Source organism: Mustela nivalis, assembly GCF_964662115.1.
Source record: "Mustela nivalis genome assembly, chromosome: 15".
Classification (NCBI taxonomy): domain Eukaryota; kingdom Metazoa; phylum Chordata; class Mammalia; order Carnivora; family Mustelidae; genus Mustela; species Mustela nivalis.
The window spans coordinates 33026919-33044255 of NC_139034.1; the positions used below are offsets into that span (position 1 = coordinate 33026919).

General features: G+C 40.2%; 1 protein-coding gene across 1 annotated transcript in view; it reads left to right on the forward strand.

The window, feature by feature from the left end:
* Positions 1 to 182: 182 nt before the first annotated feature.
* The window catches only part of CPB2 (carboxypeptidase B2), a 59921-nt gene continuing 42766 nt past the window's right edge, over positions 183 to 17337 (forward strand). Inside the window, exon 1 of the mRNA XM_082700633.1 lies at positions 183 to 312. Coding sequence (XP_082556759.1) covers positions 239 to 312 — 74 coding nt within the window. The 5' untranslated portion in view covers positions 183 to 238. The remainder of the gene's footprint in view (positions 313 to 17337) is intronic.

The window sequence follows — 17337 nt, forward strand, 5'->3', positions numbered from 1 at the left end:
TTTATTCTCCATCTGTCTTCCCTGAGGAGTTAAATATCTTCTAGGAGTCGAACGTAAGAACAACTCTCATCGCACTTTATTTTTTAAGGGTGAAAGTAGAAGCTGAGTCAATTGATCACAGAAATGAGAGGAAACATGCCATTATATTTTAACCAGTGTGTAAAGAAGGCTCTTATGTAACCAGTCATCCTGGCCCTTCTCTCAGGAGAATTTTGTTTTTCAGCAAAGTGCTGTTGGGATGAAGCTTTATAGCTTTGGAGTCTTCGTAGCCATCTTCCTCTTGTGTGAGCAGCATGTCTTCGCTTTTCAGAGGTAACCTAATAGAACCTTAAATAGTGGGCGGCCATTTTCCTCGGTTGTTTGCCCCACATGGAATCTAGTCAGTGCACTAACCTGGGGAGCAAAATGTTAAAAGTTTGAAGGTCAGCTCTTTCAGAAACTTTCCATTTGTCCTGACAAATAGTACATTTCAGTGTAATAAGGCTCTCACTAGATTCAGGGTCTTTTTTTTTTTTTTCTTTCTTTCTTTTCTGTCTCTACTTCTATTACTGAGAGAAAGCTGGATGATATGTGTATTCAGTGGCTAGGAAGATTAAAGAAACGGAAGCTTTTATAAAAATAATTATTTATACTCTAACACATCACATGATTTATATTTTTTGGTCTTCATACACAAAATATATTAACTGGGTAATTTGTATTAACTATGAATAATACAATTATGGGTAACTGAATATTTTCCTCTTGTACATAGAACAGAGGAAGAAGAGGAGGATAAGGTATGAAATAGGAGGTTTAGGTTATGCATGGGTTTTCACAAGAGATATGAAAGGAAGAAGAGTTATGTTATAAGGAACACATATATGAACATATCTAATTCTTATTTTGCTTTGTTGAGTGATTCCCTAGAGAGTTCTTTACATAAACTGCTTAGAAGAGTACAAATGGATCTTGTCTTCTAACATATATAATATATGGTAAATATCCCCAGCTATGTGTAATACTGTGATGTATTTTTTTTAAAGATTTTATTTATTTATTTGAGAGAGAGAGAGACAGTGAGAGAGAGCATGAGCGAGGAGAAGGTCAGAGGGAGAAGCAGACTCCCCATGCAGCTGGGAGCCCGATGCGGGACTCCATCCCGGGACTCCGGGATCATGACCTGAGCCGAAGGCCGTCGTCCAACCAACTGAACCACCCAGGCGTCCCAATACTGTGATGTATTTACTAGTAAACTCATAGACTTTTAAAATTGCTATTATTTCTTTGGAATTTTCTTATTTTTTTTCTTTTGTTTTGCTTCTGTGGTTCTTTTCTTCTCCAATTACCTCTAAGACAAAAGCCTCTCCTGATTTAGTGAATAGTAAAGAGTGAAAAAATCAACCAGGGACACGAAGATTCTGTCAGAAATACTTATCTCAGGGCTGGGTGGCTCAGTTGATTAAGCATCTGCCTTTGGCTCAGGTCATGATCCTGGGGTCTTGAGAGCAAGCCCTGTGTGGAGCTCTCTGCTCAGCAGGGAGCCTGCTTCTCCCTCTCCCTCTGCTCCTCCTCCCCTCCGCTCCCCTATTTGTACAAATTCATAAAATCTGTACCAAAAAAAAAAAAAATAATAATTTTCTGAGTCAGAAAGAACCATGGGATAGCATTTAAGAAAACAGAGCTTGACTTGAGAGCCTGATGCTGTGTTTGTACATCATCACTGTTTTTTTTTGTTGTTGTTCAATATGGTTGTCAAGTGTCATGCAATGAGGTCCATCACCAAATAATGATTGTTATTGAATTGACATGGGAGTCAGATTGCTAGAGTAACTGGTGACCTATATCTGTGGTTATCAATAAATAAGATGCCTACAATTTCTAAGGTCCGTGCCAGTTCTAATATCCCAGAACTTGGTGATTGGCTTTAATTAAAGGTAGGGAAGAGGGAAGGAGGAAATCTGGTATCAACACGTCAGGCTGGGAACAGTAGACACTGGCAGTATCATCCACAGAGAGTGGAAAGGGAAGGAACTCATAGTTATTTAGCACCATGTGTTGCCTCAGCACTGGGCCAGGCACTTAGTAATGCCATCTCTTTAAATGCCTGTAATGCTACACCCTAGGAATCTTGATGGTGACATCTTACAGAGAAGGAAACTGAGCCCTATAGGAAGGATAAATCATTTGTCCCAAATCAAACATTAGGGGTAGAGTTTGGATTCAAACCCATGTTCGCTTCATTTCAACTCGCTTCCCTGAATCGCACTGCCTGTAAAATCTGGGAATTAGGAAGAGAGCTCATCTGATGGAGGTCGGATTTAGTCATCCTGAGTCTGCAGAGAAGACAGGCCATCCAGAGTGCAGCCCGGGAGAGAGCCGGGCTGGAAGTTCAGTGTCAAGGTCCTTACCTGGCAGAGGGTCTTGTTTGGTGGCGTAGCTCTGCCCCTTGGCAGTTGGCTGCTGTAGAGCCTGGAGGGCTCACCCACACACCACCGCCTGGATCATATCATGAATTGAATTCCTACATAAGACGATCCTTAGCAAAATACTTCAAAAGCTTCACCATGTCGCTTCAAAATGAGGAAGCATGTAACAGTTTAGTGAACTAAATATGCAAATAAAGGACTTACACACACACACACACACACACACACAAATAGCAAAGAAATGAATGAGAATATTTTTTCAGGCACGGCTTTTCTTACTGTTCTTGCTTCAGCATATATTTTGGAGTCTGATCGATACCTGTGCTTGAAGGGGGGAATAAGAATAGGGCTATAATTTAACCAATCACATGGTATTGAAAATATTGTCTGTGTGTATTGGGGAAGGGAGACTTGACTCTGTGTGGGCCGATATATACCTGATTCCTCCCTCCAATGCCTCCACTAGAAAAAACATTTCAAACTCTTCTTTCCGTGAGTACAAACAATTTTTTTAACCAACTGTTTCTGAGCTCTGCTTTTCCAGGAACAGCCCATTACTGAAGCTAAACGGGAAACCAAATTTCATTCAGGGTGAAAGACTCTGATGAATTATTTCTGGGGGCAAGAATACAATCACTCCTAAAAAGAGCTTATGGGCTTGCTTTTCCCTAAAGCTGGTCTCTGTTACTATTTTCTTGTCGTGATCATTTTCCTAACAACACTTTGTCTTCAGGCGATCTCTACTGGCTGATTTGTAGGTGCATTTTGAGATGTCTCATCCCTAAAATGCCCCCACCCGAGAATGAAAAAAGTTTTAAAGGCATTAATACCATACGCCAAAGAGAAAAGCAACCAAACAAACACCAAAACATTGTCTCCGTAGTCACTTGCTGTTCAAGGCCAAACCGTGAAGGGCAAAAATAAAACCCTAGCAAGAACCTTGTCAACAGAAATATTCATTGTATAGGGCTCTGATGAGCTAAGGGCAACCTGTCAGCGGAGGCAATTTATTTGAAATAGGAAAGTGGGGGGAAGTACGAAAAGAAGGAAAAAAGAATCAGAATGGTTGAGGAGAGAGGGCTTCTGAATTATTAATAGACCACATGACTTGATCCTTCTGTCAACTTCATATACTATCTGCCACCTGGAGACCCGTTTATCGTCTTTCCCTTAGCTCCCCCTGATATATTATTTTCATCTTAAAGAACAGGGCACTGGTGGTCTTAAAATGTCGTGATGCATAAAACAAAATTGCAGCCTCGAGCGCTCTTCCACTGTTCAGAGGCATCTCACCAGCTTTTCAAATTCAAAAATAATCTTGCAGAACTCTGGCAAATGTGAGCCTCCCCCTGTAAAAGTAGCAGGGGACAGAGCTTGATGGAAATCTTCATATTCTTAGAGGGGAAGTGACAGAAGAAATGTTGTCTGGTATTAAAATCTCCAGATCTGGAAATAGCCCTGGAGCTGCCGGGGCTTATTATTTATGCAGCCTTGGACAATTCACTTGTCCTCCTTGAAACTCAGTTTATTTTTTCGTGTGTAAAATGACCTGTTATTTCACTGTGATTACACTTTTCTCTATTCGTTATTTGGAGCAAGACTTTTTTTTTTTTTTTTTTTTTTTTAAATTTTCAACGGGCTATTTGTTAAATCCTCTACCTCTATCACTTCAGAGATGCAATCAAAACATTTCTTTAGGGGCGCCTGTGTGGCTCAGTCATTAAGCATCTGCCTTCAACTCAGGTCATGATCCCAGTGTCCTGGGATCGAGCTCCACATGAAGCCCCCCATAGGGCTCCTTGCTCAGCAGGAAGCCTACTTCTCCCTCTCCCTCTCCCACTCCCCCTGCTTGTTTCCTTCTCTCTCTGTCTTTACCAAATAAATAAATAAAATCTTCAAAATAAAAAAATAAATTAATTAAATTAAGAAAAACATTTCTTTATTTTCTCGTCTCCTTTTGCCCCATTATGTTCCATGTGGTGGAGTACTCTTTCTCGACTCCTACATGGAAAGTGTACAAATTCTGACTTTTTAGTCCACTCAAAGTAACTGATAATTTTAGGCTCCTGTTAACATGCAAACAATCTCAATTTAGAAACTAAGTATCGGGTCCCTTCAAGGTTTATTCAAAGGTCAGTCTTTACAGGAAAACAACCCCTCACCCCCTCTCCATACACACACCTGACTCTTCTTCCTTTTGCCCTTTTCTTGGGTTTTAACTTCTTGGGAATTTTTCAGATTCCTTTGCTGAGGAATTCTCCAGACCAGGGAGAGATGCATCTCTCACTAGGTAGTCCATTGTGACTCTATGTTTCACCCCTAGGGATCTTACATTCACCCCCATATTCTTATCCCTGTAGGCGGCGCTATCTGACACCACCTGAATTATAACTAGGTGCCCATGAAGTATTTCTTCTTTTGATTTTAATTACTGTCCATCCAACTGGGGACCAGCCACATACATGGTTAGCTTCCTTGGGAACAAACCAGGAACAAACCAGGCACCTGTTTCTAAACTTGAGGAAACATGTTCAGACTCTCCATTACCCTCCTTGGAAGTCTTCCCTACTAGGCAGAGATGAGGGACGTAACACCCCCAAATTCCATCCCGTTCGGGAGAAAGGGCACTGACGGAAATGTAATAACTTGCTCCAAAGAAATATTGACACAAATCTTCTCTCTTTCTCCACTCTGACCACTAGCTTCTTTCTGATGAAATAAGGGGGCATCGAGTCAGGAAACTGAATTTCAGAAGCTAAGTTCTACGTAAGGTGACCTGACTGACCCTCATCCCATTTCCTGATTCTCTTGTATTGGTGCTTGGGCCAAGCAGGTGGGAACAGGAAGATCCAGCTCACCACAGCTGGAACCCGGATACATTAATATATTTTATGGTGCATTTTTACCCTCCTAATTTTAGTCCTCCCCATTTCCCAATTTATTTTTCTATATTTCCTGAAATTTTTTCTCCTTAAGAAAGAGGCCCCATTGGGATTGGGATGCCTGGGTGGCTCAGCTGGTTAAGCCGGTGCCTTCAGCTCAGGCCATGATCCCAGGGTCCTGGGATCGAGTCCCACATCGGGCTCCCTGCTCCTCGGGGAGCCTGCTTCTCTCTCTGCCTCTGCCTGCCGCTCTGCATACTGCTTATGTGTGCTCTCTCTCTCTCTAACAAATAAATAAATAAAATCTTTCTAAAAAAAGAAAGAGACTCATTGGGATAACACATTTTTTCTTTTTTTCCTCTTTTTCCTTTTTTTTTTTCTTTTCTGTTGACTAAATTCAGTCAAATACATTAGAAAAATGCCCCTATCTTCTAGTCAGCACAATCCTTCCCTTATGTGGGATTGAAATTTAGCCCATTTGAATAACGGAGAGCTCATTACTGTGTAAAAGGCATCCCATTTTGTTTTTAGCTTAAGCTGTTAGGGAGTTCACTCTCAAATTATGATTTACTTATAGGAGTCACCACTTCTTTATATTTCATACCAAAAAAGAGCTTGGACTTTTTCACTCTTTGGCTCAAATTCCCCAAATGGGGCCCAATGACTTTATAAATTAGGGCCACAACCCTGATCCCAGTTTTTGAGACCCTCTGTGGTCAGGTCCTGCCTCACCCATTCATCCTGGTTTTATTTCCTGGTTCAGCCCAGCAGAAACCCCATATTCCTGCCCACCCAGATCACTTGCTCTGCGTTTGCTTTTCCACTGATGTATCAGAGCCATTTTTTCTCCAATTCATTCGCCAAACTTCTACTTCTCTCAGTCTAATGGTATAATTCACCAGATCCTGACCATCTCAGAAGTCCGGCTCAAAGTGTCTCTGTTCTCTGATGGCTTCAGTCCCAAATAACTTCTGACTCTGTATTCTTATATCAGAATACAAACTCATAGAGCACTTTACAGGTTTCATCCCAGGTAGTAGACCTTTGTATTTGCCATCAGTTAGTTTCCCCAGGAAGCTGTTTCTGAGATAGAGATTTGCATTTAGGAAGTCTCCTGGGAAGCGATCTTGGGACCAACAGTGGTGCAGGGATGAAAGGAAGAGACCTGGGATGAGGAGAACCTGAAAAATGATGCAGTCACATGAAGCCCTGGGATTCCTAAAGCCAGTTGTCCTTGCAGGGTTGTCCCAGGCTGGGTTATTTATGAGTCATTGGAGGTGGGCTGTACCTGGGAAGAGGCATGACCTTGGCAACAAGTCTTTCTTCGGTCAAGGAAAATTCCTGGAAAGGGACTTGAGTGACAGCAGCCAACACTCGCAGAATCTGGGAAAATGAGCATTCATTCTTGGTTGGGGACCTGGAAAGCGCAACATAGCATCTCCTATAGTCCTGCCACTCAGATCGATCTGCTTCCAATGCAAGCTTTGGGAGCAGCTCCTCAGGATTCTGGTTGCTCTCTTTTGCTGGAAGAAATACACAAGAGGAACATCAGTGGGATTAATTACAGCCCACCACAGCTATACCTAGTCTTGTTGAGATGATAACCAATACTCATTTTTTTTCCTTTTCTCCGATCCATTCTGTTTCCCTTTCACCAGCACTTACCATGGTCTAGGTGACTTACCTGGTGAGATGACCCAGCCCCTTGACCTTCAAGGGTCTGAGCCTCCATTCACCATGTCCTTTTGGACCTTGACTGTTGCATCTGTCCATATACAACAAAATTGGACAAGGGAGTATTATAGAATGCCTAAGTTTATCATCTGTGTACCAGATGTATTCTTCCCTGCCAGCTTAACTGTGTGAATGCAGCCCTCAATATCCTCCTGATGATCGAGGTCACCTACCCCTTCCAGCATAACTCCTCTCCTTCCTGATAATCTTTAGGGCCAAGGAATCTAAAATGACTGGGTAGCAGCAACAGCTGTCAGTTTAATAAGACTCTTGCCATGACTCTTGTGGGAGATTTTCTCTTCTGGGAAGCAGATCTTTTAAATTTATAGAGCCATAGTTGTAGTTTGCAAGTACACATTCCCCTTATTCACCTGGAATGGTGGTGAATAAAGCCGCTTCAACTTGGTTCCCAGAAACATGTGTTCTAACTTGTGGGGACACTGCACCATATAATGATTATTGATTTAAAACTGCATCCTGGAACACGTTGCCCCTTTCCAAGCTAGCACCTCAGCTAATCCATTCTTATTTCTGTATGAGTCTAGCAGCTTCTGCATGGTATGGTATGTAATATGCCCAGAGGATCCCACGGTAATGCGCCCATTCTGTACCTCCCTTGTTGTAAAGTGGATCCCTTAATCAGATACAGTGTTAGGTGGGATCCTTTGTGGATCACACACTATATGGTAACATCCTTGTATGGTAACATTAGTTGAGGCCCTGTAGGTAAAAGAGGCAAATCCAGACCCAGAGTGGAAAGGACCCAAAGTAGGCAATTTCTCACCAAGTGGTTGCTTGGTTTCTTCATGGAATGGTGCTGATTCAAGGGCTTGGTTTTGGTTTCTGTTGCTGTCAAGCTGGACATGTGCCAGCAACAGGTACTCTATCAACCTTGGCAAGTAGGAACCCATCCTGTCGACCATGCAAAACCTCATCCTTGCCATCAAGGCTATTCTTTCATGTGCCTTTGTGCCAGCCCTGGGGTGACTGTTAACAGAAGCTGGCTGACATCAACCGCTTAATCATTTTGTTTACATAGTTACTCAGTGCCTATTGTTCGGTGGGTGTTCTCTGTTAGGTGTTACAAAGATCTTCACACTTTGGTCCCACTTCCTTACTCCTCCAAGAAACAAACACCAAGATGGAATTAGACATACAAGAAATGTATTCAGAAAAATGCTGGAGAGGAATAAATGAGGAAGGGACAAGAAGAGGCTCTTGGGAAAGACATACTGCAATGCTGGTGTAATCCCTGTGGAGGAAAAGGGGAAGGAAGGAGGGTGGAATGCAGAAGGTCTTAGGTTGTAGTGCAATTCTAAGAAAACTTTTGCAAAGTCGATGTGATAGTTCTTGAGCTAATGTCATCTATCAGAAGAGCCCCTCCCCTGCCACCCATCTTTCAGTAATGAGCCTGTCTTGGTATCCCTACTATGCTCAGTTATTAGCTGGAAGCAGCTAGTGAAAAATAAGGCCTTATCATTAAATAGGGACAGAACTCAAGCACAGTAGCTGGGACCTTCCATCAGTTACACATCTTCGAGCTGGAGGTCTTAGAGGTGTGCTCTCATGGCTACTACACTGCTCCATTAACTGAAGGGCCACCTGCTCATGCACCTCACTTGTGTTCCCAAATCCTACCTGTGTCTGATCCCAGATGTATCAGTTCTGTCTAATGATGGATTTCTGGTTGGCCTGCCCAACCTCAAGACATGACAAGTGTGTTAGTTTCCTATTGCTACTGTAACAGATTAACACAAATCAGTCTTAAAACTGCACAAATTTATTATCTTACATTTCCATTGTTTAGACATTAAAAATGGGCCTCACTGGGCTGAAGTCAAAGTGTTGGCCACCACTGTGTTTCTTCTCTAGAGGGTTTGAAGGGAAAATCTGCATCCTTGCTTTTTCCATTTCTAGAGGCTACACTCATTCCTTGGCTTGCAACCCCAAACTTTTATCTTCAAAGCCAGAAAAGGCAGGTTGAATCCTTCTTGCACTGGATCACTCTGAACTATTCTTAGACCAAATCTCCCTCTGCCTCACTTTTGAGAATTCACTTTTGAGATTCACTTTTGAGAATCTTTGAAAGATCACTGTGCTTATCCAGATAATCCAGCATAATTATGCCATCTCAAAATACTTAGCTATATTTGCAAAGTCACTTTTACAGTGTAAGACAACAGGTTCACAGGTTCTAGGGATTAGGACATGGGCATTTTAGGGGGCCATCAATCTGCCTACCATAGTGAATATGATAAAACCCAGCTCATGATGGGTGAGACTGGCTCTATGACTACTTGTTACCCATAGCCAGGCAATCCATTTCTACCAGGGCCCAACAGCATGTCAGAAACTGTTTTTTGAAAGATGTGTAGTTCTCCTTTGCAGATGTCATGGCCTTGCTGTAGGTATCTACATTGTAATTCTCCTGTTGCGGCATGCCAAAACCTCTAAGTGGCATCTTTTCCCACCTCAGACACTTCTAATTCTTTATGGCCTACCCAGGCCATATGGCCCAATGACAGGGGCTCTTGTACCACAGCCTGAACCTTTCTGCTCTGGGCCTCTCCAGAGGTGATAGTCTTTCCTGTCACCCAATAAATGGGTTGAAGCAGTATTCTAAATGAGGTATATCCCAAACCCAAGAGACTCACCAGAAACAATGTTCCTTTCTTCATCAGGAGAGATATAAATTCTGTCCTTAATTTGGAGTGAATTTCCCAGCCTATCCCAGATCTCTAGGCCTTTAAAATTTAACCTAGTATGACAGTCCCCTGAATCTTTATAGTATTAGCACCCCCTCAAACACAGACACAGACACAGACTCACAACCTTGAGAGCACATGTGCCTTACTAAGACCTCCAACACACCTGGCATTTCTTGCTCACCTGATCTAAGATTCACGTGATATCCTTGATATCATAACTTGGGATATCCAGACAGGCTAGTTAGCGGAAAAATTAAGTCAAGCTGAAGTAAGATTCCCACTGTGTATTGGTGACTGTACCAAGTGGATGTGAATTGTTTGTGATTCTTTTTTCTGATACATAGTCTGCTCAACAGCTGAATACTGTATACCTAAGACTCTGCCCAGCCAAGATACCACATTGAGCAAAGTGCTTCCAATTTGTCCCTATTTGGTAGAGTCTGATTGTATACTAGGACCCATCTGGTTTTTGTGAAAGCCAGACTAATGAATTTAAAGTGGATTTGTGGAAACCACCATCCTTGCATCTTTTGGTCTTTAAGGGTGACAATACTATCTGCCATTTCTCTCAGAATGCTTCTTTTGTTTGTCTGGGTTTTTTGGCTTCTCCTGGGTGAGGGTGAGAGGGTATGGTTTCACCTGTTGGCTTTTCCGACCATTATAGCTCTTACTTTATAGGAAAGGAACTGACATGGGGGTTCTACCAATTACCTTGTGTGTCCATCTCAGTTTTACATTTGCGAACCAGGAAAATGATCATAGGGGTGGGGGAGGTCCATAGACCCAGTGCCCCCACCAAGAGCTGGACCTACACTAGGATTCCAGACCTCCAGGTGTCAATGTCAGCCTGGATCTTGCATCCAAAAGACCTCAAAATGATTGAGCATTTCCCTTTCTGCAGTGTGCAGAGTTCCAGAGTCCATTTTCATAGGTTTCTTTGGGAAGGAACAAAGGAAGTCATTATCATATCCCCTTTCTATACTGTTGCAGGGTCTTTCCTTGTGGGAACTTGCCTCCCCACTTCAGGAAAGAGATTCTGAGTCCAAGAACTGGGTCTAAGAAGCTACATCTGGAAACTGGGCAATGCACTATGACTCTTGGTAGAGATAGCTGTCCTTAGCTTTTCTCATATTCATCCTTGATTTATTTTGATTGTAAAGATTGAGCAATACTCTTGTTGGCTGCCATTTATCTTGCCCTTGAGAACTCTATGCTCTCTTAACTAACCCTAAGCTTTCCATGGGTCATTTTCTTCTGGGCCTAACTTGTCAAGTATCGTTAAACACTGCCACCTGGCTTCTATTGTGTAACAATTCATCACCCCCATTGCTATGGGGAGCTCAGTCCTGTAATGTCATCTCTTACATTCAACCCTCAGAATCTACTCCCACCTCACCTCCTACCCCCAACCCCCAAGGTTAAGTCATGACATAATCTAACTGCTCAAGTGCTGAGTATGTTAATAAAGGAGAGGGACTATATCCTTAAAGAGGTGTACTTGCCCAAGATACAGGGTTTGACATTCTTGTTAGATCCTTGGGAGGTGGTGCTAATTGGTGCCAGGACGTTTTTTGGAAGCTTAGAGAAAACCGTGGCCTACATTTAGTAAACTAGAAATGTCAGAGCTATTATGGCAGATGAAAGAAAAAAATTTAAAAAATTCCTAGAACAGGACATGCTTGAATGAAAATATTATGAAAGACTAGAAAACCCATTATATTCCCCTGATGGGTTCAGAGAACATTTGAAAACAACAAGGAATGTTCTAGCAAAAGGGTCATCAGCAGTCTAAGATGCTTGGCAGTGGCTTTTTCACAGAGTAACTTTGTAATAGTTTTCCCCCCTGATTAAAGAAAATAAGCGTTCTTCTTGGTCAATCAGTAATATGGAAAAGCATAAAAGTGGGGAGAGAAACACTGAAATTTCATCACCCTGAGGAAATGTCATTAACATTTTGGTGATCATTCTTTCCTGTGTTTCTCTATACATTTATATACATCCTTTTGTAATTTTACATTTGTCAAATATCAGATCTTCTATTGGAACTATAGAGTCCTTTTAAAAAAACAATCTTATTTCCTCCCCCACTTCTCTTACCTACCCAGTCTTTTAACAGCCATCCCCCACCACCCAAATCGATATTAACTATGTGCTGCTTATTCATTCATCACTTTTCTCCTGCCTTCAACACATATGACTTTCCTTTTTCTTTATTATTTATTTTTTTCACTAAAATGGGGTAATATTTTAAAGACTTCTTCATATCTTGCTTCTTTCTCTTAGAACATCATGTAAATCTCTGGCAGGTTAACTGTTACAAATCTAACCCATTCTTTATAATGCTACAAAGCATTCTGGAATGTGCAGACATTACCATTATTCAATAATTCTGTTACTGAGAAGCATTTATGTGGTTTCCAGGTATTGTTACTATGAATGATCCTGCAGTAACTACCCTTGGACATATTTCCTTAAGCACTGGTTGCATAACGTACACTGAAACTGTACCAGGGATTGACATAAAATTTCCTAGTATCTTTTTCTGTGAGCCAGTCTTTCCCTTTTCAGAAAATCAAGACTCCATAGGCTTGTTTCCAGAATTTAAATCTTTTAATCAGGATTTCTAAAATAAAACCATCCTCCATTCTGCTGTCAAAGTTATTCTCATAAATCACAAGTGATGTCCTTTTCCTAACTCCTAACTGCCTACAAGATAAAGACCAGATTTCTCAATGTGCATTCAAAATCTTCTCTAGAGGAGAACCAATTAATTTCTGTTTAGCTACTGTCATATTCCACTTGGCAACAACAGACAGTTTGCTATTTCCCCAAGAGTGCCTTTTTGTCTCCTGCCACAGGGTCTTTCCATACTCTAATTTACTCAATCATCTCTTCCATAAATCTTTTGCTAATAATGACAAGCATAAGTTGTCATAACCTCTTCTGTACTTCCAGAGCTCTTGTTATATTTTTTAAATAAAAAATTTATTTGGAATATTTTTAGATTTACAGAAAAGTTGCAGGAAATTACAGAGAGTTCCTGAATACTCCTCACTCAGTTTCCCCTACTGTTTGTGTCTTACATTACCATGTTATATTTGCCAAAACTAAAAATCCAACATGGTTAACACTATTACTATTACCTAAACTCTACACTTTATTGGATTTCATCTGTTTTTCCACTAATGTCCTTTTTCTGTTTCAGAATCTAATCTAGGATACAATGTTGTATCTAGTCATCATGTTGCTGATACTCAATTTATTAAATATATAGATAGAGAGAGAGGGTCCAGTTTTTTATTTATTTCTGGCAGTTCTTGTTTCTCCATCTTGACTAAAAGCAAAGTCCAAGATTTTTTTTGTTTTGTTTTGTTTTGTTTTTTGTTTTGTTTTGTTTTGAGAGAGGGAGAGCATGAGCAGGGAAGTGAGGAGCAGAGAGAGAGGGAGGGAGAGAGAGAATCTCGAGCAGGCTCCATGCCCAATGCAGAGCCTGATGTGGGATAGATCCCACGACCCTGAGATCATGACCTGAGCTGAAATCAAGAGTCAGACACTCAACTAACTGAGCCACCTGGTCACCCCAAAGTCCAAGATTAGTTTTATTTATTTTAATTTTTTAAAAAGATTTCATTTATTTATTTGAGAGAGAGAGAGAAAACATGAGCAGGGGGAGGGACAGTGGAAGAGGAAGAAGCAGACTCCCAGCTGAGCAGGGAAACTGATGGGAGGCTCTGTCCCAGGACCCTGAGATCATGATGTAAGCCCAAGGCAGACACCTAACTTACTGAGCCACCCAGGCATCTGTTAAGACTCGTTTTTTTTTTAAAGATTTTATTTATTTATTTGACAGACAGAGATCACAAGCAGGCAGAGAGGCAGGCAGAGAGAGGGAGAGGAGGAAGTAGGCTCCCTGCCCATCAGAGAGTCCGATGCAGGGCTCAATCCCAGGACCCTGAGATCATGACCTGAGCCGAAAGCAGAGGCATTAACCCACTGAGCCACCCAGGTGCCCCTAAGATTCGTTTTAAATAAAGAACAAAATATTTTCTTTGTGATTAAAATAATATTTATCCCTCATTTCAAGGATAATATTTGTCTAAAAATAAAAGAAAAAATTCCTTAAGTTAAAAATGGGCCCCCTCTGGCAAATGCCACCAATATAGCTTAATTTTAATTCAAATAAAACAGTTACTTAGAGGTATACTAGAAATTTGAGAATGCCATCGCTGTTAACAGATTCCACATATATCTGCAATTCCTCACCTTACTGATCCCATTCTCTATTACCCAAATCTCCCTCACCTGCAAAAATGGATAGAGAGCTGCATGTATAAGAAAATTAATTAATTCTTTCCCTTTTGATTAGGTGGTATGTAAAAATAAAGTCAATCTACATTGTTTCACACCAATCTATTGCCTTGGCTTTCCAAGAATTGCTAAGCATCCCCTATGGCCCTAGCAAGCATTATAAGGTAGAAAGAAATATGACAAAGCAAAAGTGAGAAAACAAATTAAACCAGGTGTCAACTTTAAAAAGAATCTATTGATGTAATTCATCACATTAAGAGGTGAAGCTAGAAAACTAGAAAATCATAAAAATATATTATTAAGTCCACATCCATTCCTTATAAAAACTTATAGCAGAGTAGAAGGAAACTTCTTCACCCTGATAAAAAGCACCTACAAACCCTGCCATAAGCATTGTAATGGTGAAACATTACCAAAGTTTTTCTTAAAAATTATGCATCATACATTTTATTTCCACTTCTTTTCAACACTGTACTGCAGATCTTAGTTAATACAGTCAGGCAAGAAAAAAATTCCACAGGCTTTGAAATGAAAGAACCAAATTTAGTATGAGCAATTGTAATGATTTCTTGCAAAGAAAAACAACAACAACAAAGTATCTACATTAAAATGATCAAAACTTCCAAGGGACCTGGATAGGAAATAAATATCTAAAAATTTATTTCGTTTCTATACCTCAACAAGAACGAACTAAGAGATGGAATACTAAAAACCACTATTTATAAAAGAAAAAAAGAGATTTGCTAGAATATAAAAATATGTAATATTTTTATAGATAAAATTATAAAATTTTTTGAAGGTTATTAAAGAATGCCTAAACCAGTAGACAAATGTATTGGATTAATGATAAGGTACTCAGAATCAGGAGAATGTCAAATCTCCCAAATTATTGATTTAATAATATTAATCAAAATCCAAACTTTTTTCATGGAACAATAACAAGCTGATTTTTTTAAAAACTCAAATTCAATTATTAACATGTAACATATTATTTGTTTCAGGGGTACAGGTCTGTCATTCATCAGTCTTACACAATATTCAGTGCTCACCACAACACATACCCTCCCCAGTGTCCATCACCCAGCCACCATATCCCCTATATCCCTCCGCTCCAGCAAATCTCAGTTTGTCTCCTAAGATTGAGAGACTCTTATGGTTTGTCTTCTCTGGTTTCCTCTTGTCTCATTTTTTTCCTCTCTGATTTTAAAAATTGACTTGGAAAAGCAAAATATCCAACCAAGAAAATGTCTAAAAAGAACTAAACAAGGGAGAGGGGAAGCAGGAGTTTATCCTATAGGTTGCTACGTTTTAATATGAAGCTACGATCACATAGATGAATGGTTTCAGCCCAAAGATAGACAAGTAAAACCATGGAACATAAAAAGATCCAAGAAATAGGGGCACCTGGGTGGCTCAGCCATTAGGCATCTGCCTTTGGTTCAGGTCATAATCCCAGGGTCCTGAGATGGAGCCCTGCATCAGGCTCCCTGCTCAGCGGGGAGCCTGCTTCTCCCCCTTCTACTCCTTCTGCTTGTGTTCCCCTTCTTACTGTGTCTCTATCAAATAAATAAATAAAATATTTTTAAAAAGAAAAAGAAAAAGATCCAAGAAATAGACCACCCCACATCAGTAAGGGTAATCCTTGATTATCCTTTATAACTAATGTGCCCTGAAATAACCTGACTTGCCACAACAGAGGTTTCTTTCTCACTTGTATCACCAATTAATGAACCCATTTGGCTTTCTCTCACCCTCTCCTCCAAGCTGGAAATCTGGGCTGCTTCCCTATTGCAACTCCTTGCGGTTCTTTGCTTCTAGTCTCAGGGTAAGAGAGCACATAGCACATAAAGACCCCCGCCTGCTCTTAACTGTGCACTTCTCTTCCTCCCACATTTCCATTGTTAAGAACTCAGGCACGTGGTCTCAACACAACTTCATAGAAGGCTAGGAAATGTGGTTTCTTTGTGTATCCCCAGAAATGAAAAATGATGTGATGAACTACCATTGTTTCTGCCAAAGAGTACGAAAACTTATACATGACAGAATTGGCATAGCTGATCCCTGGGGAAAGTATTTATGATTAATAAATGAGTCTAAGAAGGAAAAAAGGAACTCAATTCTTTCTTTACACTACACACAAACAAATAATTTTAAAACAGATTTAAAAACTTAAATAAGAAAGACAAAAGAAAAAACTAGAAGAGAACCTATTGAATGGGAGAAGATATTTGCAAATGACATATCTGATAAAGGTTTACTCTCAGAAATATATGAAGAACTTATACAACAGAACACCAAAAAAGTAGAAACCCAAACAAACCCCCAAATCCAATTAAAAATGGGCAGAAGACATGAACAGACATTTCTCCAAAGAAGGCATACAGATGGCTGACAGACACATTTAAAAAATGCTCCACATCACTCATCATCAGGGAAATGCAAATCAAAACCACAATGAGATATCACCTCACACCTATCAGAGTGGTTAAAATAAAAACCCAAACCAGTAAGCATTGGCAAGGATATGGTAAAAAAGGAACACTCATGTGCTATTGGTGGGAATGTAAACTGGTACATCCACTGTGTAAAACACTATAGAGATTCCTCAAAAACTTAAAAATAAAATTACCATATGCTCCAGTAATTCCACTATGTATTTACCCAAAGAATATGAAAACACTAATTTGAAAAGATGTACACACCCTTATGTTTATTGCAGCATTATTTACAATAGCCAAATTATGAAAGCAGTCCAAGTGTCCCTCAATAGATAAATGGATAAAGAAGATACAGTATATACCTATATGCTACATATGGAATACAATGTACAATGAAATATTATTTTTTATAATTTTTATTGTGTTATATTAGTCACCATACAGTGTATCATTAGTTTTTGATATAGCGTTCTGTGATTCATTGTTTGAGTATAACACCCAGTGCTCCATGCAATACGTGCCCTCCTTAATACTGGGCTCACCCATTCCCCCACTCCTCTCTCCTTTAAAACCTTCAATTTGATTCCTGGAGTCCATAGTCTTTCATGGTTTATCTCCCCCTCTGATTTTCCTACTTTCAGTTTTTCCCTACTTCCTTCTCCTAATGACCCCCATGCTATTTTTATGTTCCACAAATAAGTGAAACCATATGATAATTGCACTTATTTCACTTAGCATGATATCCTCCAGTTCCATCCATGTTGATGCAAATGTGGGGTATTCATCCTTTATGATGGCTGAGTAATATTTCATTATATATACATCTTTATCCATTCGTCTCTTGAAGGGCATCTTGGCT